Here is a 23,835-nt window from a genome sequence, read left to right on the forward strand (position 1 = left end):
ATAGCATGGTTCATTTCAATCTCGTTAGATGGTGCCCCCTATCCAATTTGTCCGGGGCTCGCCCATTTGCGGTTTTGATGTTCTAGACCAGCATGGCCATTTCTAGCTTTGGTATTATTGGTAATGTGGCTGAAACAAAGTCAATTGCTGCTGGCGCTCACACTACGGCTTATTTTAACTCGACGGATGGAGTTTCCGCAATGCTGATATCGCGAGTACCTACGAACGAAGGTGGACTTGCGAGATCGGATTGATTGATTGATTGATATGTGGGGTTTAACGTCCCAAAACCACTATATGATTATGAGAGACGCCGTAGTGGAGGGCTCCGGAAATTTAGACCACCTGGGGTTCTTTAACGTGCACCCAAATCTGAGCACACGGGCCTACAACATTTCCGCCTCCATCGGAAATGCAGCCGCCGCAGCCGGGATTCGAACCCGCACCCTGCGGGTCAGCAGCCGAGTACCTTAGCCACTAGACCACCGCGGCGGGGCTTGCGAGATCGGGCCTCAAACATAAACCCTATCCGGCAGGTAGATTACGTTACGTAAAGGTTTAAGTTCCACAAAGACCCGTGCACGTGCAAATTCTATCCGGTAACATGGGAACGTAAAAAAGTATACGTGCAAACTTAAAGCCCCTATAGTCCCTCATTTCACTGGCGCAAGACCATCCACAGGGCAAAACATTGGTGCCATGACAACCAATTCGAAATCAAACCGTTCATTTGTCCTCTGAAAAGCGTAATCTTGCATTCGTGTGTACGTACACCATTCCAGACTCCCCTAGCTTGCTTCACAGGTTCGCTGAATGACAGTGACTGCACAACCGAACGGCACGAGCAGACGACCGAGAGGGCGACGCGCAAGCTGCCACTTGTTGCGTTTTGGTGCTGGACGTCATCACAACTTGCCACAGACTGCTGTGTGAAGTCACCAGGATTAATACTGTAGCCTGATGTCAAGTTAGTGTCAATCTCTGCAGGTGCGCAGCGAGATACACGACTTTAATATCAAAATAAAATATTCATCAGGATTTGCTGAGCATCATACTTCCTCAGAGTCGTCTCTATATATAGGAGAACTGTATGACAGAGTAAACTCGCCCCCCAAAAAAGGTGTCAGTACCCCTTTCAATATTAACTATTTAGTGACTGCGGTAAAAGGAAATGTTTGTGCTGAAAAATTGAAGGCAGCCACAATTCTACGTAGTTCTAGTTGAAAGAATTCCAGCATTCCACTGCAAAGATTTGATATCCTGAAGCAAAGTTTAACTGCTGTTCGCACGATTATAAATGCAGGGTACTAAGGATCGATGCAACGGTCCTCCTTGATACGATGAGCAGTCATTCCTTGCTATCGCCAGCCGGTAGTAAAAGGGTAACTGTTATCATCTTTGTCTATGCCTTCAAGGCATTGGGAGATTTAACGTTCACCCAACTGCCCGGGCACATCAAAGAGAAGCTTTATGCCAGTGACTCACTTTCATGCATAATCATCCCAACCACAATTATACTTTGCAGCCAGATATCTTGAAGCCCGGACATTCTAGAATTCAACCAAGTGCAACTGTGTAAAAATATGAGTGTGTCTTCAATCTTAGTTCAATGGTCAGGTGACAGCAATAATTACTGTCTCAATTGGTGCTCCTCTAAATACGTAGCTTATCTTCAAAGGTGGCCTTCATGTACCTGCCAGTGTTGAATTTTAGGAAAACTACACAGCTTATTTTTGATCACCTGATATATTTAACCCTGATGACTCTTCTCCCTCAGAATTTTGGTTTTCCCACAATTATCTAAACATAATTTTTCCACATTGCGCAAGTTGCAGCATAGGCACCTTGACAGTCCACCCAAGTTAAATAGCCCCCTTTTCCTCCAAAAAAGACTCCCTTGCACCACAACGAATGTCTTGTACAAGTACATGTTAACAAGGCTTGTGTAAATAGTAAATTTTATGTTTGATGCAAATTTGAAGTGAACAGTGATTTTGGTTAAATAATTCTGAATGGAACTCGAACAGTATTTATCACATATTCCACTCAAACCTCATTATAACAAACTTGCATGTACATAAATTAGGTTCGTTGTATCCATAAATTCGTTATAAAGGTTTATTGCTAACTCTATATCTATGCAAAACTATTTTTATTTACTTCATTATACCCACTATTTCGTTATATCTGGGTTCGTTCTATCAAAGTTTGTGTGTATAAATAAAAATGGGCATATTTGTCATGACCTAACTAACTTACACAATATTTCTCAAAATTAAAACAAGGCCTGCACAAATGCCAGTTTTTCTATTTAAAAAAACTGGAAATAACTTCGAATAGTAGCAGGATCTGGCTTTCATTACAATGCAAGTGATAACCTGTAAAATGTGTTATGTTTTAAAATATACAATACTTAAAGCATATAAGCTGCTATAACAAATTATTAAGCTTAAAAATAATGATGAATCGATGTGAGGGTAAAATGTACACTTAATGTTGAAGTGGAGTTTCACAGCAACACATATTTCCCCTGAGTAGGTTTTCATGGCTTAGCATCTTTAATTGTAACATCGCTTTTATGGGGGTTACATGCGTACTAGTATACATTTGAATATTTTCTTTAACGGCTTAGCTCCTCTCCAGTGCAGTGAAGTTACCTCTATAAGCGTAATAATATTCAATTATTCGTTCAATTTGAGTACTTCAAATTTTCCAATTATTTAAATTTGAATCAAAGCAAATTCATATAATGTAAAATTCATTAGAATAATTGAAGCATTCGAATGTTCGCACAAGCCTAATATTAACCCTTTGAGTGTTTTTGCCGTAAATGTACAATCGATTTTCTGCACTATAGCGTCTTTGCTGTACGGTTACGTTTTCAAACCTCCGCTTAAAATTTCGTGCCAAAATGACGATTCATGTTCACTTTCACTGGGAGGTGCTGCCAGCTCCTGTGACTTACAAGAAGCGTAGGAAATAATTGTGCTCCCTTGAGGATATAAACAGAACCGATTTATCATGTCAGAGTATCACACAGTCTGCGGCAATGCCAAGAGCAACATTTATTCGTGGTTTCGGTTTCGCCTTGTGATTGAAACAAAGGTGCGTGAATATTAATTTTTTATCTTTATCGGCTCTCCCTTGCGGGGACGGTGGAACTTGACTTCCATCTTTATTGACACTGCTCTTAGCTTGTTTATCACTGACACTCATGAGTCATTCTCGTTATTCTTGATTACCAAGTTTGTTCTGCCCAAGGCTGCCACAGGCAGAGAATATGACATGGGTTTGCCAGAGCAACTCCAAACTCCAAGAAGAGAACGAAGACTAGTCTTATGTGTGTCGACAGTGATAAGGCGCTGTGCATTGACCTGTGTTTTAATGAATACCACGCTGTGAAATACCAGTAAACGTTTTGCCATTCTCAGAAATGCTGACACCAAAAAACTGTTCCCAATTTTTTTTTTTCCAATTTAACATATTTGGAACATTTTAAATTTTACATGGGAAAGTTTTCTCCGGAAATATTCGACAATATAAGAATTAACAGTGTTGGCCTACTATTTTTATATAAATGTTATCCCCATCTTCTGATGTGCCGATTGTTTGTCCCATTGTACCAAAGTAACACCAATTCCCAACATATCGACAGCTACAATAAACACTGCTTTTGTTTCAATTTGATAATGCGATTTATCCCCACACATATCGATTGTATTTTATTAGGGTGGCCAATCTGAATATTAAAAGTTCTACTTAAAATATCATGCTAGCGATGCAAAAAATTAGCACCATATCCACCCCCACCCCCATTCTAAGATGGCCCCGCTGAAAGACTCCACCATCACTCCAAGGCAGCACCCACAGCCCACAGCTATCACAACAAGTTCAGCACCTTCAAATTATGCGACTTGAAGAGCTCAATCTGCCTTCACGGAGGATCTTTTCTGTGCAATTGCTGGACTTTTTTACAGCACGTTACTTCATTTGCCTGCAAGATTGTTCGAAGAAAGCAAAGCTGCACCGCCACCTCTCTTACAGCAAGTGAAGTTGGTGGCCACAATGCAGACCTGAGATGAACAAGATGCACACAATGCATGCTCAGTAATAAATGCCATTTATTTATGTGCAAGAAAAGGGGACCAGAGTGGATGCACGAAGTAAGCTGGATGTGGTAAGGATTCTACAGAGGGTGTGAAAATGCATGTGTAGACTTCCAGCATACGTAAAGCAAAAGCCGATAAAGTAACTAAGGGAGGTCACGCACAAAGTGGTGTTGGCACTGCAAGTCAATTATGTGTCCTTGCACTCGGTTAGTGATCCTAAAGATGGTCCACCATAGCATACCTGAGAAATGCCTCGCAAAGTTGTTTACAGCAGCAAAGGTGGTGGTGTTGTTGCCATACTGCTAAGTCTCAAGTTCTAATGCAGTGTACTGATACAAGACGCCCCAATAACTACAGAGTGATCCCCGATTCCCGGAACTATAAATTTTCACTTGCAGGACCCCATTTATGATTAAACCCGGGTTACTTTCCTTGAGAACACACTGGTAATTTTAACGAAGATTAAAAAAAAAAACACTTATGTACAACTATCAAAATTAATTTCATAAAACATGTGCCATATTGGCAATAAATACAGTTAAAAAGTTTACTACCATGTTACTTCAGCATAAAAGTAAACCTTTTTTCCTGAAACCATTCTGTCTTGTAAAGTACTCGAAAGTAATGTTCATGAAACTTTTGACAACACTTACATGTCACTAGTATTACCGTAATTACTCGAATCTAACGCGCACCTTTTTTCCGGTTAAGCGAGTTCATAAATCGCATGCGCGTTAGAATCGAGTACGAACAAAAAAATTACGGTCAATCTATTGCCATCGCAAATCCAAAATGGCCGCCCCCTACGTGCGTCGACATGGTGCGTCGGCTATTTCTGCCTATGTGTTTACCATGTGCGGCACTTCGTACGTGTGCTGAGGAGTTCGTCATCTAGTAGTGCATTAGCATCGACGACTTGGAAGGGCCGACTCCAAAAACTCGAGTGCACCACGATGCCGCTTTTAAAAGAAAAGTCATCGCGTGTGCAGAAACGGACGGAAATCGGGCCGCATCGTGGTCCTTCTCGAAACGTGCGTGCGGGACCGGCGGAAACAAAAGCAGAAGATTGTCGACAGCAAAGCTTCACGCAAAGGCTTCAGTGAACCACAGCAGGGTCGGTTTCTGCAAATTGAAGAGCTGCTCCGCGAGTATGTGCTTGAGGAGCGAGTGGCACAGCGGCCCATGACGACAGAACTGCTCCAAGTGCGGGCTATGCAATTAGTCTTAGAAAAAAGTCTAATGCGGAGCCTGTTTAAAGCGAGCAGGTGCTGGCTAATTAACTATATGAAGAGGAAAGGCTCTTCCCTCCGAAGGGGAACATGCATATGCGAAAACTTTTGCGGAGAAGTACGATGAAAAGCTTTACAGTTTTCAGAGGTTCGTCCTAAACTTGCGGCGCAACAACGGCTACCTGCTTGGGCAAATCTGGAATGCCGATCAGACGCCTCTTTACTTCGACATGCCTGGCACCACAACTGTCGAGAAGAAGGGGGCGAAGCAAGTTCGCGTGCTGACATCGGTCCACGGTAAAACTACAGTGACGGCAATGCTCTGTTACACGTCAGATGGGCACAAGCTTCGCCCGTACCTCATATTTAAATGGAAGACAATCCCGAAAGGAATCGTTTTTTCGAGTGGTGTGATCGTGCGGGCCAGCAAAAAAAAACGGGTGCGCGTTGCAATCGATGTCTTACGTTTTTTTTTTTTTTTTCGCGGTGGAAATCGGGTGCGCGTTACAATCGAGGGCGCGGTAGAATAGAGTAAATACGGTATGTACATCTTCATAGCCCTGGATTGTAAAGTTCCATGTCCTACATTTTAATTCATGTAAACTTTTACATACCTGCCAAGCAAGGACAAAGAAAAACATTGCAAAAAACAAAAGCGGGTGAGAGGGGGGTCTCAATCGCAAGCGCCAACATCAGGGTTGCAGTCTTATAGTGGCTAGAAGTAGCCGAACACATGAGGGTAGAGTTTTTCACTAAGGTGAGAGTCTCAAAGGTTCAACACAACTAGCAGAATCTATTTCGGTCATAAAACTCGCGTGTCTTCCTGGGACACACGAGAACGGATGAGACGGCGCAGCTGGCTGCAGCAAAAGTGCGGGTCCTTCTTGTCTCTTTTTGTCATTCTGTTCTCGTGCTATAACTATCGTCATGTCATACCAACTAGCCCATACTGCCACACGCGGGTCAAAGCTTTCCCCACTACTAGATCATTTTGAGAGGAACGCCGAAACGCGTCTTCTTGCCCCTTCTTATTGCAATAGCAATTATATGAATAGTACAGGCAGTTTTTTTTTTGCCGTCGCCACCGCCGCCATCCTTCACCGTATATGTATACATATCTATATATATATGAACACTCAAAGAAAGAAAGCCGCTCGCGCTTCGCACCAAGCTCGTCGCGATGCACCGACGCCTGCTTATCTCTCACGTGTACTTTGCCCTCATGGATGAAGGGAGGGGGGGGGGGGGGGGGTGCGTGATCGCGCATGCTTGTCCTTTGGTGGGGGCATTATGTGCCTTTGACTTTCACTGAAACAAAAGCATTAGTTTCGGGCCCACAAAGGTGTCAATTTGGTCTCTGCACAGGCCCCTTTGTGAAAACAACGCGCTTTCATACACAGAGAGGTATAACAACTAGAACATTTGTCAATTTGTACTTATCGGTACCTGTAATTACGTATCATGCATCGTTTTTATTTAAACAGCGCGTTGCGTGTCGAGCGGTAAACGTTGTTCCTTCGCTCTGATCCTGCGAGTATCGTTTTCGTGCATCATTTGTGTGATAGCAGCGCGCTGCTGTTTGGATCTGCTTGCCGTTCTCAGTGTTACATTCCAAGTTGTTGCTGTCGCATTTATTGCATCGCCCTTGAGGCGAAACTACACTTTTTAAATTTTTTATGTATTTACTGTTTTTAACCTACCGCTACGTGCCCTCGGAGTTCGTAGACTGCTCTCGCGTCGCCACTACCGCAGTTTTGTGTGCGGCGGTTGCGGCAAACGGTAGTTCATTTTACTATCTCCGTGCGCTTGGCTGCGCACGCGGCTTCAAAACTAAGTCGTTTTATGCCATCTACGATAGCATCTGCTGCAGTTTTGTCCGCACAGTTTGCGGAAAGCAGTGTTGCTTTGACTGGTTGAGCACACACTTTCGGGGTTCTGTCAGTTACATCGTCGCCATACATGATCGTGTCAAGAACGACCGCAGTTTCGTCCACAGGGGTTGTGGCAACGACAATCACACGCACTGTAGAAGACAGTGCGTGCGCGGTCGCACACGTACTTCCGAAGCTTCGAGTACGCTGCTGTCTGCCTTCTTTCGATAGTTTCCATACCAAAGTTCGTATCACCTGCCGTGACTATGAAATGTGTTCGGAACATTAGAATTGAGGCCCAATGAACATAGTAAAATTTGGCTGGAATTTCGAGAATTCATATCTGCCGTGGTTCCGAATCACTGAGATTATACTGTACGTATTGATGAACCCCTCTTAAACTCATTTATAATAAATTGGGGTAGGTTCGAAAAGCCTAGAGCGAATTGAGCTGCTTTTTTGTCAATGCGGCTAGATCACGCACAGAAACTTTTATTTCCGAGAGATTTTGATGACAACTAAACAACCGGAAAAAATGGTCCAAATTCGGAGTCTCCCGGCCAATCCGAAAGACTTGGCAGGTATGCTTTTATGTAAACCCAATTATCAAATACTAATAAAATGACTTTCTGAAACTAGGTGATGACAACAGTCAATTCTTTCATGATGGTTCAGTAAAAGATTTCTAACAAGAGCAAAACAGTGCCACAACAAAAGCAAAAAAGGATATCACAGAAGGCGCCTTTGTGGGGGATTTCCTGGTTCCTCTCAATTGTTCGTATTTGGTCTAGCGTCTTGATCAGAGGTGATAAGCCACCATGGACACAAATGACTTCTTCATCAATTATCTGAAACAATTTAAAATTAAAAAAAATATATAGCATAACTTGTCTGTAGCACTGCTCCCTAGCTTTAAAGGTCACAATACCTAGTATTACAAAAGAAAAAAAATTGTACACTTACGGCAGCCACGGTCAGAAGGTCAAATACTTTGCAGCAGTATTTCCAGGCATTTGCATTCCCATACTTAGTTTGGCATTCATCTACAACATAAAAATAGAAGTTTTCTTGTAAGGTTTAGCACTGTTTGAGAGTCCCTCACTAGCCAGAATAGAATATTAGGCAATATATGTAGATATCAGCTTAGCAACTGGCCTGCCATGCTACCCCTGGTGAGAGGTCGAGGCACAAAGGAGAGAGACAGAAAACATGCATGCAGTGTTACACATGATACCACAAATGTTAGTTATTTTCAGAGTCTCATTGAAGCCTGTACACAACAGGAATGCTACAAACACTTTGTTGGAGGGTTTAAATCTTTTCACCACAGCCAAATTTAGCCCACCCTGTTAATGGCCACACTTCTGCACCAGGAGTTACAGACATACACACGCAAAAAAAGAGATATAACAATGAGGCAGTGGTAGTATAAAAAATATGAGTGGGAGCAGCGTACAGCTTGGCAAGGCACCAGCAAAAAAAGATATCTCCTTTCTGATGCACACAGGATCAAATTGTCATGTGAATTTCCACATTTGCTGCGGCTTGCCAATGCTAAGCAACAACATTCATTTCCCCACCAACATTGTCAAACGTTAGCACAAGAAATATGGTCCCAACTAACTGAACACCTTCTTTTAATTTAACAGTAACAAGATTTTACTGAATTTATGTCAAGCAGGTCACAATCAGGTGGCTAACAGCGTTGCTCTCATACTAAAGTAAGCTGGCAATTAAAAACCATTCTGAAGTATTATGCTAACATTCACTAAGGCCTTAGCACACACACGAGCAGTTTGGCATAATCAGAGCATGAGTGGACATTAGATACTTATATGCCAAAAGTGCCTTTTCTACATAACAAGCAGAGCGAAAAATTAAAACGTACCATAAAATCCATAGACTTGGGTGATCTGCCGACTCTCATGGTTTCCACGCAGAAGTGTGATCCTGTTAGGCCACCTAGTATTCAATTGCAACAAGAAATACCTTAGCAAAAGGAAGAATACATAGCCTACTATGATGTTTATTGAGGCAAATAAGCACAGGTTAACAACTATTGATCTCGCAATAACGTACCTATCAACATAGGGACTTTTAAAATGGGGAGATAGATAGGCAGGGAGTGGGGGTGAAGAATAATTTTTAAGCCACACTTTTGCAGTAAGAATGGTCAAAAATGCTTTGTATCAAATTTTGTAGCAGCAAAAATGATTTGTAGCAGCTGCCCTCAGTTCTGTAACAGGTTGCAAAAACAAAAAATAGAGGCCAGATAGCTTTTTAATGCTTTTTTACTTAGAGCTATATGAATACCAAAATTTTAAGTACAGAACGAATCCAAATATTGAAATGTGAGTGCAAATTGAATTGAACATTTTTCAAATATTTTTTAATACTTCGAATCGAAATTGTAAGAGGAGGGCGGAGTAGTTGGAGGGTATTCCTAAGCATATTATAATAAGATGGCAACATGAAAGTGTTTCGGCTAGGTTGATGAAGTGCTGGTAGGGTGGTTTTATCATTGTCTTATTAAGAATGAAAATATGCAGAGGCCGAATTGCATTTATATGCATGACTTGGTTCAACCAGAGTGTTGCCGACACTTTACACATGAAAGGCAACGATGCTATTCTCTCAGCCTTTCCTTCTCTTTAAACTTCTGCTGAAGCCTAACTGATGAGGCGGACAAGGGTGTGCTCCCTTCGAGTCCAGAGTTACAAATCTGAATCACAGACGTCATAATATAAAAAGATCCGAAAATTTGGGCGCTTAAAACCCACGGCGTTCAATTATCCTGATATCTTGCTCAAATTTCAGGCTACAGCAGCATTATTTGAGTCTCCATTTCTACCACATTTGTCATCTCCATATTGGAACGAGCATTTTCTTGAGCCAATACATTAGCAACCGTAGCCGAGCCTGAAAGGCAGCTTTACTGCAATGTGCGCAATGGGGTAAAGCATATTAATATCTGAAGGGGGGCCACCGCCAATCGGACGCTGGCTTATATTGTCTTTGGGAAGTTCAAATAGTTGGAGTAGTAAAATAGCAAATGCCACTAAAGAAGTAATTGAAATATCAAATATTCCCACCCCTGCTTTTAGTATACAATAAAATGAAGTATTAAAGCAGCTCTGACACAAAATTCTGAAGGTGACAGAGTGAGTGAAATAGATTTATCTAGAGGCATACACAACACCTATGAAATATCAAGGAAAAATATGGCCCACAACATACTTAAAATATATTGTAAAGGGCCACTCACCAGGCCCCATACCGAATTTTAGTTAGACAGTGGAAGTTGTTGGGTGTCCCATGAGTAACATTTTGCCACAAAAATTTTTCGAATCGGTTCATCACGAGCGGAGAAAACAGGTTTTATGAAGCGTCGCGAAACGAGGATGAGAGGAGGCGAGCTTGAAACCCTTGCCGCTCCTCCGCGTAGCCTTCGCAAGTTCAATCTCTTCCCCGCCCTCTCCAGCATCCGACCATGAGATGATGTGCGCATGACGTGCCCAAACAAGTCCAACCCCCGAGCACGCGAGCAGCGTTGCTTTGTTGACCAGCGCTATTTTGTGGTCTTCTGCCTGTTTCTGCAGGATGGTTTGTAAAAGCTGAATAAATAATTGTATCGGGCCAGTTGGTAAGGATCCATCTTGCTAGGAAGAGCAGCCACTAAAACACAGAACACACAACACAAGCGCTTAACCTCGTCTTAACATCTCTTTCACATATTCAGGAAGAACGACGTCATCCGTGGTGTGAATAATGTTGCCTTCAGCAGGTTTCTTCGGTTGGCACTTGGACCTGAGCTGCGACAGTGTTGTTGACCAAAGGCGTTCAGTTGCGCAGTTCACAAGGCCCAAATGTTCGCAACTGCGAAACTGAACGCCTTTGGTCAACAACACTGTCGCAGCTCAGGTCCAAGCGCCAACCGAAGAAACCTGCTGAAGGCAACATTATTCACACCACGGATGACGTCGTCCTTCCTGAATATGTGAAAGAAACGTTAAGACGAGGTTAAGCGCTTGTGTTGTGTGTTCTGTGTTTAGTGACTGCGCTTCCTAGCAAGTTGTAAAAGCTGGCTTAGACGTGGTAGAGTAGATGAGCACAATGAGTGCGCCAACGCGTAGGAGCGTTCCACGGCGGTCGTCTGCTCAATGCGCTGATCACTGGGACACGAACGCGTGCGAAACGCCGACATATTAGCCCTGCATCTCGTTGCAATTCGTGAGAGAAAAATGAAAAAAAGATGCTCACATTCCCTTATTGCATCTCATTATTTATCTAGAGTTTTATTGATCTTTTCAAGCAATGAATTACATAAACTACGCATGCCGTGTTAAATATTTTTGCCATGCCATGTGGTATACTGCTGACAACGTCAGAGCAGAGCCGTCTACGTAGATGACCAACGTCACTGCATTGCAGTTTACGTAGGGCCATTCATACATCCGTGTCATGCCCTCATTCTCTAGGTGTGCACAGGCAGAGGGAAGGGGGAGCAGCGTTCATCTTGAATTTTGAGCCATTTCCGCGGTGTGCAGGGTTGCAAATTTTGGCAGACGTGATCATGAACGCCTCGTGTACGCATTGCGCTTGTCAGCTCAAAATTGTCAAACCTGGTGCGTGGCCCTTTAAAGTGCATGCCACACGACAGAACCAGGTACGGAGCCCCTTCGATTGCCACACAGACATCAATGCGGTGGGTGTAAAAAAACCTATGCAACGAGTTTGAGTAGGCTGGTGTCTGGCACGCGCCCTGCGCTTCCGTTGCTTGTGATTTCTTTCTCCGTGCCTGCAGCTTTGCGTGTGCTGGCTGTCAGCGCAGCACCCACTCATGCGTGCTATGGCGTGCCCCACGGTGTCACAGTTTGCGTGGTCAAGTGACCAGCTGTGTTTACCTTGCTGCCAAAACTGCTCCTGCCTGGCTCAGTGCACTTTGAAACGAAAACTGCGACTGGGAACTCTAAAAATGTCTCTAAATTACCAGCGCACACTCGCACAAATGAGGTTTCCAGCCGAATAAGTGGGTCATAAGCTATCTATTGCAATAAAAATAAAGAAATAAAAACTAGGTGCAACATTTTTGAGTTAGTGCTCCTTTAAATTCGGTGTGTACATAAGTTCACTGAAGGCACAACTAATGCAAGCTTTAATCAAAAGATCACAAATGTATAAAGAATTATAGGAACAAATACACTGAAACACTAACCCACGGAAACATGATTGCGAGGCTGTGGGGCATGGCAATAACTGGGAATGGGCCGCAACTGCACTTAGCTCAAACGACAGTGCCACTAGCGGTACCAAAACTACACAGTGACAAAGACTGGCACAACTAAAACCGCAAGTGGGCCCATTTACATTAAAGTTGCATTTACATTAATGCCATAAGCAAGTTGCATTTACATTAAAGGTCATAAAAAATTATTCTGAGGCCCTTCTGAGGAATTACAAATATTTAGATTCATTGCAAATTTCATGGAGCCAATCATCTTAGAAGCACTCCCTTTTCCAGTTGATGACGCAAAAATAATGGCGTCATGCTGTTGATCATTCCGAAAAACTTGTTCAGTGATTATTTCGGTAGCAAATAAATAGAATACTGGTTGAATATAATTGCACTTCATGAAATAACAATATAAGTACACCTGTGATTATCGGCACATATGGTAGACAAACACTGTGGTGTACAACACTACAGACACGCATAGTCACAAATGCATTCCCCTAAGATGACTTGAAGAATTAAAAAATGGTTCTTTTTTTTTCACGACTGATTAGACTGATAGACACAGTATGACATCATTCAGCTAGTCTCAGAAAGCCAACCTCCTCCGGCACTCATCTCTGTGCTGAAACTACAAAATTTTGCAAACTCCATTTTTCTTTTGCAGCAATGTTTAGTGTAACTAGGGTGTTCTGTTTATACTTAAAAAAAAAACATACCATGACCTCTAAAAAGGAAAGCATAAAAAAAAATTTCACAGGGTACCTTATGCATACGGCTAAATTAACTCTAGGGCAAGATCCATTTTGTTTTTAATGGGATAGTAATTATATAGACATTCTCTCGTTGCCAGAATAAATTTTAAAACATTTGAGGGGCGGGGTGCACCTTGATCTGAAGGGAAGGGGGCAGGCAAAAGGTCATTCCGCACTACATATGCCATGGCGAAAAACATTTCGGTGTAGGAGAGGCGTGGCACGTTCCCTATGTGCCCCCCCTGGTGGCCATCATGTTTTGCGAAATGTCCCAATCGACAACATTCCCCGGCGCATCGTGCTTTACACGCGGGTGAAAGTGCGTGAGCGGAGGCGACAAATGTGGCTAAAAAAGAGATAAGGGCCGACCTATCGCCTTTACACTGAGTGCGGATGCGATAACATCACCCCGTGTGCCAGGCCTCCCATAAATCATTACTCAAGCAATGAGGAACATGCCGTCCGTATCCAAGGGACAGGAAGGATCGAGCTAGGAATGCGAGGGCGGGGGGGAGGGCGTTGTTATGAACTCTGACTTTAGGGGGTGATCTGGCGCACAAGCTATTTACGGCTGGTATACCCTTCTATCTTGTACTTTCAAAACGAACAGGCTGTGCGAAAAGAGCTTCCCTTTCTAGAGCTGCCATATAAGGGTATGCAGTGAGCCTTGATCACAAGGCGGCCACACCAGTGTCGCGCCATTTCGGAGGTCCATTACTGATTGCCATTCATACTGTACAGATAGAATCACACTGGTCTAGAGCAGCGGAGCATGGGCCTGTCGACACTGTTGTTGGCCGCGGCTTCTATCTCATGTTAGCTACAAGCTTCCATTGATGCTTACATTACAGCACAAGGGCTTAACATGCAGTAGCAGTACGACAATGTTTGGTAGCATTAAGGCATCTCTCTTTACATATTTCTGAAGAAAACGCCAGCTGGAGCAGCCCGCTGGGCGCTCCAGAGAAGTCGGATTCCATCTGTTGGTGTATCGGCGTGCAAGAGATGTTTCAAGGCCCTCTAGTCACCCAAGTCACAGATATCGAGCACCGCGTGCAGCAAGTTTTTGCGAGTGTGCGGACATTGGAAATGGCAACCCCCCGCAAGCATTTCTCACGGATGAGGTCAACCCTTATTATTTGGTATAACAATACAATTTGTTGGTGTTGCATTCATTGCTAAGAGCGTAAGTTAAACTAAGAAATTGCATGTTTTAGATCTGATATCGCGTAGCTGAAAAGAACGCTGGATAAAGGGACAATGATCACTCTACTAGTTGCCGAAGCTTTCGTATTGTCAGTTATCTTAACACGAAGAAGCAGAAAGTTAACGAGTTGACTCATTATGCCTCGAGATAGCGCGTGCCAGCTACTGCACCCTTCAAGCGACGCAACAGCTCTCCCTCCCCCCTCCTCTCTTCAAAACGAAGCAATGAATGCGATGCCGCCATGTTCTTTTTATTATTATTATTATTATTTTTACCATCAATTATTCACTCTGGAAAGCGAGAGGCGGACGAGTAACAAGGTGTAGTCGATTCACAGGCCTTCCAACACCAGAGCCGCCAGCGATATAGCTGCGTGTATTGAAATATATATATATAGCTGCGTCTATTAAAACCGAATTGCGGCTGCTTCGACCAGGAGGCATGCTTTTATTAATGAGATGACATTTAAAAGAAAGCACACGAGAATTTCCAATTTGAACTCTAGCAACCTCGAGTTCGAAACAGTAGGGCCTTTAGGGGCTTTTACCTCTACAGCGATTATAATTGCGGATGTGCTCGTGGAAGAAATTAAGAAACCGCTCCTTTTTATGATATTCCATGGATAAAGTATGTTAGAGGAAAAGTGTCAGCACGTTACCACCATTTACGTGTTCTTCTGCGGACGCAAAGCTCGGAAAATTAGATCGCAATGTCCAGACAGACGTGACAAACATTCTGGCGGCATGCGTGCAGTTTTTAGTGAAAATTGCTTTATTATACATGCCGTGCAACTCTTCCAACAAACTATCAGCAGCGTTCCTGAAATCACCGATAAATTGCCGCCACAGTTTCACACTAGACGTCACAAGCCCCTGCGGAGAGCGCATTCCGCTGTTAACCGGACTTGCACCAGAGTTGCGTAGGCACCAAACCTAGCATTGGGCATTTTAGAACAAGCGTGACCACTGTTTATTTAGCGTAATAAAATAGGTACGTGATAGTGATGTTGGAGGCCCCGAGAACAAGATGCACATGTATTGACGCGCTGGCGTGACTATTGCCAGTGATAGACGCTGTCAAATCTGACTTCGGCGCAGCTTGGATCAATTTTCGTTGGTATTATCTGAATGGCGGAGTAAATCTGATTTGGCCCACTTTGGTGCAGGAGTAAGATCACTGCGTAAAAGGTTCCTATTCATCTTAGTTGCATGAACTAAGAGGTCAGTGCTGACAATACAAGCTATTTAAAACATCATTAACAGGCATTGGAGCTATTGCACATGCTGTGCATGAAGCCATATCTTCTTGATTGATGTAGACACTGACAAGCTACTTATAGTATACTCATCTATTGACCACTGTTCCATGAGAATCAAGACAATGCCTGCTTTATAGGGACAGTAATGCCACATCCCTATTTGTGCCTTACTACACATGGCACAATGACAAAAATGACTACTAATTCACTTCAAAGTCCCAGTACAATAAAGAGAAGAAGTAGTAATGCCACATCCCTATTTGTGCCTTACTACACATGGCACAATGACAAAAATGACTACTTATTCACTTCAAAGTCCCAGTACAATAAAGAGAAGAAGTAGTTTTTGCTAGCCTGAATCTGAGAGGACCACTGCGAGTATGAGACGGTACTTCCCACAATATGGCCCCTGTGCTAAGGAAACTACAACAATACCTTGCCTTGGTAACTTTAGAGTGGCAAGACAGCCATTTGTCTTTCACTCCAACCTTTCATGGCATATGAAATCTGTTCCAGGCAAAAGCAGAAAGATCCTTTTCCCAGAGTTCAACCTTCTGATCTAACATTCCAGAGCACTTTTACTAGAGTAACTTTCTGATCTAACCTTCTACAGCACTTTCAAGATGCACTTCAGCAAACAATGCCCTTTATGGCAAAGCTCACCAGCATAAATATTTGCTTCGAGAATCTAGTACTAAATTTAATGTGGTGAGACATTAAACGTGGTCAGACCACAAGGTAAAAGCTAAGAGGCCCTATGACCTTCATGGCGGTCAGACAACACTACAATCAGAGATGTTATGAGGTAGTACCTGCTGCTATCAGGTACTACCATCTGAGATGCTGTAATTTTCCCTTACACACACACAATGCTGTTACAGAACTTGTATATAAGATTCTCAGAAACATAACGCAATAAGATGTTATAATGGCAAATCAGGCCATTTGATGTTCACTATGAATCGATCTTGAAGTATGCTACTAGAAAGAAACAGAGAAAAAAAAGCAGCATCAGGAGCTGGCCTGTCTTCTTTTATTGCTTTCCTTTGGTTGGTGTGTTGGCTTGTGGCAAGAGCAGATTAAGATCTTCAAAGAATGAACAATTACCACCCAGAGATGTTAAGTGGGTTAAAACGTGCACGAGTGTTCCTACGCTCTATGGAGCGCATACCAGCTTGTATACGTCACAGTAAAGCTTGCAGAGAAATAATTTACACCATAAAAGGGGTGGAACAGGGTAGAGCCCTGCTGGGGCTGATTGCATCAGCCCGGGCCCTGCCCAGCCCGAAAATCCATGTGTCATTCCGCCCGAGCCCGGCCCGGAGTCCCCAGCCTGAGCCCGAAAGATTTGGACCTGCTGGCCCGGCCCAGGCCGTTTCAGCCAAATATGCTTCCAACACAAACGAAGCACTGTCCAATCTTCAGTTATTGCGCACATACCTGCAGCACACAAGATAACTTCTGAAGATTGTTTTGACAATTTCTTTCAGGGCAACAACTTTCACTCTTCCTGTTTATATTTCCAGTTAATTACAGCAATAACACTTTTGAGAAATAATTTTAGAGCAATGTCAACTAAAATTGGAGTCAAAGCTGGCTCTCTTATCTACGCAGTGCTAACCACGCTACGTTGGTTTTGCATTTAAAAGAACGACTGTAAAATATAATACCCTCATAAAGTGGAAAAAAATGCCAGACATTTATACTCCGACTCAATATAACGTGCATATGAGCTGTGGCTGTTTAGTTAATGTAGCAAGTCTCCTGCGAATTTCGTTTATTGTGTAGTGGGGAATTCGCAAGGCACTGACTAGTGGGACCATCTCTGAGTGCGAAGTGCGAGCGTGTGCACGAGCTGTAGACGCTGGACTGCTCGAGCATTGGCGTCGGTACCAGCTGTCTGCCTACCACCTGGCGTCGCTATTAAACTCCCTTGCAAAGTGGTAGAAGTGTGCTGGGTACGCAAACCTGGAACTTCGAAGCCGAAAGCTGCCCACTGCATCAGCAATGCCTGATCAGACGACCGAGCAAGGCACCACCCTGCAAAGCACGGCTCAACAATCTCAACTGGTCATCGTACCTACCACGCTGCGCCAACGGGATCCCCCCTTCTTCAGCGGCACCGAAGACCAAGATGTGGAAGACTGGTTGCAGCTGTTTGAAAAGGTGAGCGCCGCCAACAAGTGAAACGACCCCTCAAAATTGGAGTATGTCCCATCCATTTTATCTCAAAGACGTCGCCAGCCTGTGGTTCACAAACCACCGTACTGAATTTACCACTTGGGCTGCTTTCAAGACTACCGTTGCAGCTGTGTTCGATCGCCCCGCAGTGCGCAAGCTGTGTGCTGAACAGCGCCTACGCAGACGAGCACAAAGGCAGGGCGAAAACTTCACTAGCTATATTGAAGATGTAATTGATTTATGCCGGCGCTTTAACCCCGAGGTGACCGAAGAAGACAAGATCAGGCATATATTGAAAGGAATAGACGATGATGCCTTTCAAATGTTGCTGGCAAAGGGCCCAAGTACCGTATCCGAACTTGTGACCTTGTGCCAGAGCTTGGAAAAGATTCGCAAACAACATGCATCAGTTCGGAGGTCGACGATAGCAGACGACTCTCTCACTGCCGTGGCCGTCGGTGATAACAGCACCCTGCTGGAGCAGATAAAAAAATTTGTACACGAAGAGGTCATATGACAGCTTTCTTGTCTTTCGTATCTGCCGACCACCAAAGCACCAACGAACCACCTAACGCCGACAATCAGACAGGATATTCAGGAGCAGGTCTCCGAGGCGTTGCCATCACCTACGTCTGCCTCTCCCCCAACACCTGTTGCCGCGCCACTGACTTATGCGGCCGTCGCGGCAATGCCTCCGCCTCGTCTGCCATTGTATACGCCACAATCTGTGCGACCTTCCACCGCGCCGTTTCCAGCTACACAGCAGCATGCCGGAAATCCTTGGTGCACTGCTGACAACCGACCGATACGTTACTTTTGCGGAATTCCAGGTCACGTTGCACGTCTATGTCGTCGGCGCTTCGCAGTTAACGCACCAAGATACCCTGACTACTTGTTCCGGCCTCCATACCACGCACCTCACGTGCCACCTGAAGTTCACGAACGCGATGTGCAAGCTGCTTCCGGCACCCGAACCTCCGCTTCTCGACATTCTACTTCCCGCTCGCCTTCCCCTTCAACAAGTCGTCGTTCTGTATCGCCTATGAGTCGACGACCCACCTCCATTGAGACGGAAAACAAACTGCCGCAGCTCCGGAGGCACGAGCTGCGACATCGTCTAATCGTTTAAGTCCTCGCCTGTCTCCCGCCAATCTTATCGATGCAATCGTTGAAGGTGTACAAACACTTGCACTCATCGATACCGGTGCCGCGATATCTGTGATTAGTCAAAGACTCTGCCGCTCTCTTCGTAAAGTGACGATGCTTTCTCCCGTGGTTTCTCTTAGCACTGCGAGCGCCCAACAAATTGAGCCCATCGTGGCATGTACAGCAAAAGTGGTTATTCGAGACATGTTGTACATCATTGAATTTCCTGTGTTGGCTTCATGTTTCCACGATGTCATCCTAGGATGGGATTTCTTATCACGTCATCACGCCGTCATGGACTGCACTCGGGCCGAAGTGGGGCTGTTAGCGTTTCGTGATGTGCCTTCTGTTGATGCGGCCGTATCTAGTGTGGCTAACCCTGCCGTCGCGACGGACATAGACCTTCCTCTTTTCAGCACCCAGTTTGTGCCTGCCTGCTGTGCTTCACTTTCTGACGCTACCGTCTTATTCACGCCATCCGACATCTTTGGTAGCCGCCACCACACATTGCTGCCATTCGCTGTTCTTGCACTTTGTCAAGACACTACCCGAATATTTATTACCAATCCCAACTCGTGCCCCCTCAGTTCGCGCCACAACGAGACGCTCGGCCACATTTAGCTTATCGATGAAGGTACTATCGTGCCTGCCGATTTCTTTGACACCAAGCCGAATATGGAGCTGAACGTGTTGGTTCCTCACTTTGCCTCGAACAGCGTGTCGTCCGATGCATTTCACCGTTCTATTGACAGCCATCTCGCCCCAGTTCAACGAGAGCAGCTTGTTACCCTGTTGCACGAATTCAGGCCTTCGTTTGACTTTCCCCAAGCGGTGCTAGGAAGAACGAACACCGTTGTGCACGCAATTGACACAGGGAAGAGTACTCCTTTGCGTCAGCGCCCCTATCGTGTGTCCCCGGCAGAGCGTCGCGTAATTGAAGAACAAGTAGACGACGGGCTACAGTGTGGAGTCATCAAGCCTTCTTGTAGTCCTTGGTCTTCACCAGCTGTACTCGTCAAAAAAAAAGGATGGTTCGATCTGGTTCTGGGTAGACTACAGGTGCCTAAACAACATTACGAGGAAAGATGTTTACCCTCTTCCCCACATAGGCGACGCTCTAGATTGTCTCCAAAGTGCAGAATTCTTTTCCTCACTTGACCTTCGCTCAGGTTATTGGCAGGTCCCAATGGCCGAGTCTGATCGTCCAAAAACGGCATTCGTCACACCGAATGGTCTCTATAAATTTACCGTAATGCCATTCGGACTCTGCAATGCGCCCGCCACATTCGAGCGAATGATGGACAGCATTTTACGCGGTCTCAAGTGGAACGTATGCTTGTGCTATCTTGATGACATTGCGGTCTTTTTACCCGATTCCACTTCGCATTTCACTCGTCTGCGTAAGATTCTACAGTGCCTAACAAACGCCAGGCTTCCGCTCAACCTGAAGAAATGTCACTTCGGGGCTAAACAACTCACCATACTTGGTCATGTCATCTCGAAAGCCGGCATCCTTCCCGACCCTGACAAGCTTCGTGCTCTTGCTGAATTTCCTAAGCCGACTACAGTTGAAAAACTACGGAGCTTTGTGGGCCTGTGCTCCTATTTTCGTTGGTTTGTCCGGAACTTTGCTTCCATCATCGCTCCGCTCACCAAACTCCTTGCTGGCCCTGCAGATCTTTCGAATTGGACAGCAGCCTGTGACGAATCCTTCGCAACACTGCGCCAACTCCTTACCTCACCACCCGTACTGCACCATTACTACCCTACTGCGCCGACCGAAGTATACACAGATGCAAGTGGCGTCGGCCTTGGTGCAGTGCTCACGCAACGCAAACTAGGTTTTACGGAGTATGTGGTCGTCTATGCCAGCTGCGCCCTCACTAAGGCAGAAGCCAACTATTCTGTTACGAAAAAAGAGTGCCTGGCGATTGTGTGGGCGTTAAACAAGTTTCGCCCCTATTTGTACGGCCAAACTTTTGATGTGGTAACTGACCACCACGCACTCTGTTGGTTGGCTTCACTGAAAGATCCTTCTGGTCGCCTTGTACGTTGGGCACTACGCCTCCAGGAATTCCACATACGTGTCGTCTACCGATCGGGGCGAAAGCACTCTGACGCAGATTTGCTTTCACGATCACCCGTGAAATCTGATGATACGGAAATCGGCCCTTGACCTTCCCCTCTCTGCCGTCAGCGTCACAGACATGCCATCCAAGCAGCGGAAGGACCCTTCGATTGTCTCACTCTTGAATATGCTTTCTGACGCGTCGTCAACTTCCGGTTACCCGCGTGCTCTTCGCCGGTAAGCAACGCATTTCGCCATACGGGATGACTTGTTATATTGTCGCAATTATCAAGTGGCGGGTCGTAAATGGCTGCTAGTCATACCCAGCCATATCCGGTCTGATATCTGCAAATATTTTCATGCTGAACTACAACACGCACACGCCGGTGCGCTAAAGACGTATGAGCGGATCCGCCAACGTTATTACTGGCGGGGTATGTACACGTTCGTACGCAAACACATTCGCTCATGTTCCCAGTGTCAGCAGCGCAAGACATTTCCTCATTCACCCGGTAAACTGCAGCCTTTACCATGTCCTGCACGCCCATTTGACCGTGTTGGGATTGACCTATACGGCCCGCTACCGTGCTTTGTTGGTGTTAATCGATGGGTGGTTGTGGCTGCCGACCATCTGACAAGGTACGCCGAAACGGCAGCGCTACCTTCGGCTGGTGCTCGTGACATTGCAACCTTCATCTTGCATCGGTTTGTTCTTCGTCATGGTGCACCACGGGAGCTCCTGAGTGACAGGGGCCGCGTATATTTGTCCGAAGTTCTGCAGCAGCTCTTACATTCATGCCGTATGGTACACCGCACATCAACAGCCTACCACCCTCAGACGAACGGCCTAACGGAACGTTTCAATAGAACCCTGGGAGACATGCTCGCTATGTATATTGATTCCGACCACTTCAATTGGGACGTTGTTTTTCCTTTCGTGACGTACGCCTATAACACGGCGATTCAATCAACAACAGGCTTTTCTTCATTTTTTCTTTTACATGGTCATGAGCCATGCAGCACACTCGACACAATTCTGCCATACAATCCTGATGCCTCCGAGTTCAGCCCAGTTTCTGAAATGGCCGAACATGTTGAAGAGTGTGGTCAGCTTGCACGGCCTTTCACAGCCGATAATCAAGCCCTCCAAAAAGATCGCCACGACCGTGATCTTGTTCAGGACACTTTCACCGTCGGTTCTCTCGTGTGCCTCCGACTGCCTTTCCACTCTCCTAGACTGACTCCCAAGTTTGCATCGAAGTACACTGGCCCTTACCGCGTCATACAGCACCCTTCTTCTGTCACCTATGTGACTGAACCGCTCAAGCCGTCCACGGACAAGCGCCACCTTGGTCGTGAGACAGTCCACGTCAGTCGCCTCAAACCCTGCTACGACCCTCCTGTTCTCTCTTCACCTTGAGCCGCCAGGATGGCTTGTCTTCGTCGCCGGGGTATTGTAGTGGGGAATTCGCAAGGCACTGACTAGTGGGACCATCTCTGAGTGCGAAGCGCGAGCGTGTGCACGAGCTGTAGATGCTGGACTGCTCGAGCATTGGTGTCCGTACCAGCTGTCTGCCTGCCACCTGGCGTCGCTATTAAACCCCCTTGCAATTGCACAATGGAATAAAAAAAAATTCCCACCCGTATCTTCCCAGGGGGAGACTCAAGTGAATGCATCGCAGAATGGAAGAGGGGGGGGGGGGGAGGTATCACATGAATGTTGCATAATTCGGTATGGTTTGGGAATGCCTAATTGTTCGTCATCATCATAATCATCCCCATTGGCTTGACTACTGCCACTACTGGGCAAAGGCCTATCTCATGAGCTGCCAATCAACCCGGTCTTGTGCTTCTGCCACGTTATAACTGCGAACTTTTGACTACCTTCCTGTCTCCCCTCGAGCGCTTGCCTTCTCTGGAAATCTAGACAGTAACCCTTAATGACCAGCGGCTATCCTGCCTACGTGCAACGTGCCCAGCCCACGTCGATTTCTCGTTCTTATTTCGTCTTTATTATTTTTATTTATTGAATGAAAAAGAAGCGTTGCCTTCAACGCCAAGCAAAAGCTAAGTAAAGACGCCTTTGAATTCCAAACGCACGATCCAGAGGACGAGCAGTCGGGGTTTTTTTGTTTTTTTTTTACTAGCAGACCCTGTCGCCACCGTCGCCGAAGCGTGACAGAGGCGAAGCATACTCTAAACACATGCTTCGCATATCAACACATGCTCCACATATTAACACAAACACATGCTCCACACATAAACCGTGCTTTAGATGTTTCTGGCAGGAAAACACCAGGCTGGGTAGAGTTACATAAAGCCGTCGTGTCGACTGCTCGGTAAGCAACTGTCCCCAATATACACTGTGTTTTTCCTCTCAAAACAAGACGGTTTCAATCTTCTAAAGTGTTATCTCTTAAAGCAAGACCAGATTAAGAGCTTTCCAAGTAACTGTCTGCTAGGGCATCGAAGTTAACCAGCCTGCGGTATCTTTGGCACTCCCCTCCCCACAGTACACAGTGTGTCGAGTGTCCGGAATGTGATCTCTCGCCGGGTCCGGAAGCTGAAGAGTTGGTGGCCGATGGCCGAAGGCCTCGGTACGATCAGGAGAGTGAAGGATGGCTGTCTGTGGCCCACAGTAGTGGTTGCAGACATGCAGCTCGCAGCAGCGACAATAAAGAATGAGGTGCATAACAAAAAGGAAAAGTGGCAAATATGGTGGGGAATAAAAAGAAGAGCTAAAGAAAAAATATCGGCAGATTGCACCTACATAAGAAT

At 45.3% G+C, this 23,835-nt stretch overlaps 1 protein-coding gene across 3 annotated transcripts in view; it reads right to left on the minus strand.

Moving 5' to 3' along the window:
- PpV (Protein phosphatase V) overlaps positions 1–23,835 on the minus strand; it is an 84,430-nt gene that overhangs the window by 25,363 nt on the left and 35,232 nt on the right. For all 3 annotated transcript variants that reach the window (XM_075879152.1, XM_075879150.1, XM_075879151.1), the window contains exons 5-7: positions 9,098–9,171; positions 8,173–8,252; positions 7,938–8,057 (exon numbers count right to left, since the gene is read on the minus strand). In XM_075879152.1, the coding sequence (XP_075735267.1) occupies positions 7,938–8,057; positions 8,173–8,252; positions 9,098–9,171 (274 nt within the window). The remainder of the gene's footprint in view (positions 1–7,937; positions 8,058–8,172; positions 8,253–9,097; positions 9,172–23,835) is intronic.

The sequence above is a fragment of the Rhipicephalus microplus genome, chromosome X (genome assembly GCF_043290135.1).
Source record: "Rhipicephalus microplus isolate Deutch F79 chromosome X, USDA_Rmic, whole genome shotgun sequence".
Classification (NCBI taxonomy): Eukaryota; Metazoa; Arthropoda; class Arachnida; order Ixodida; family Ixodidae; genus Rhipicephalus; species Rhipicephalus microplus.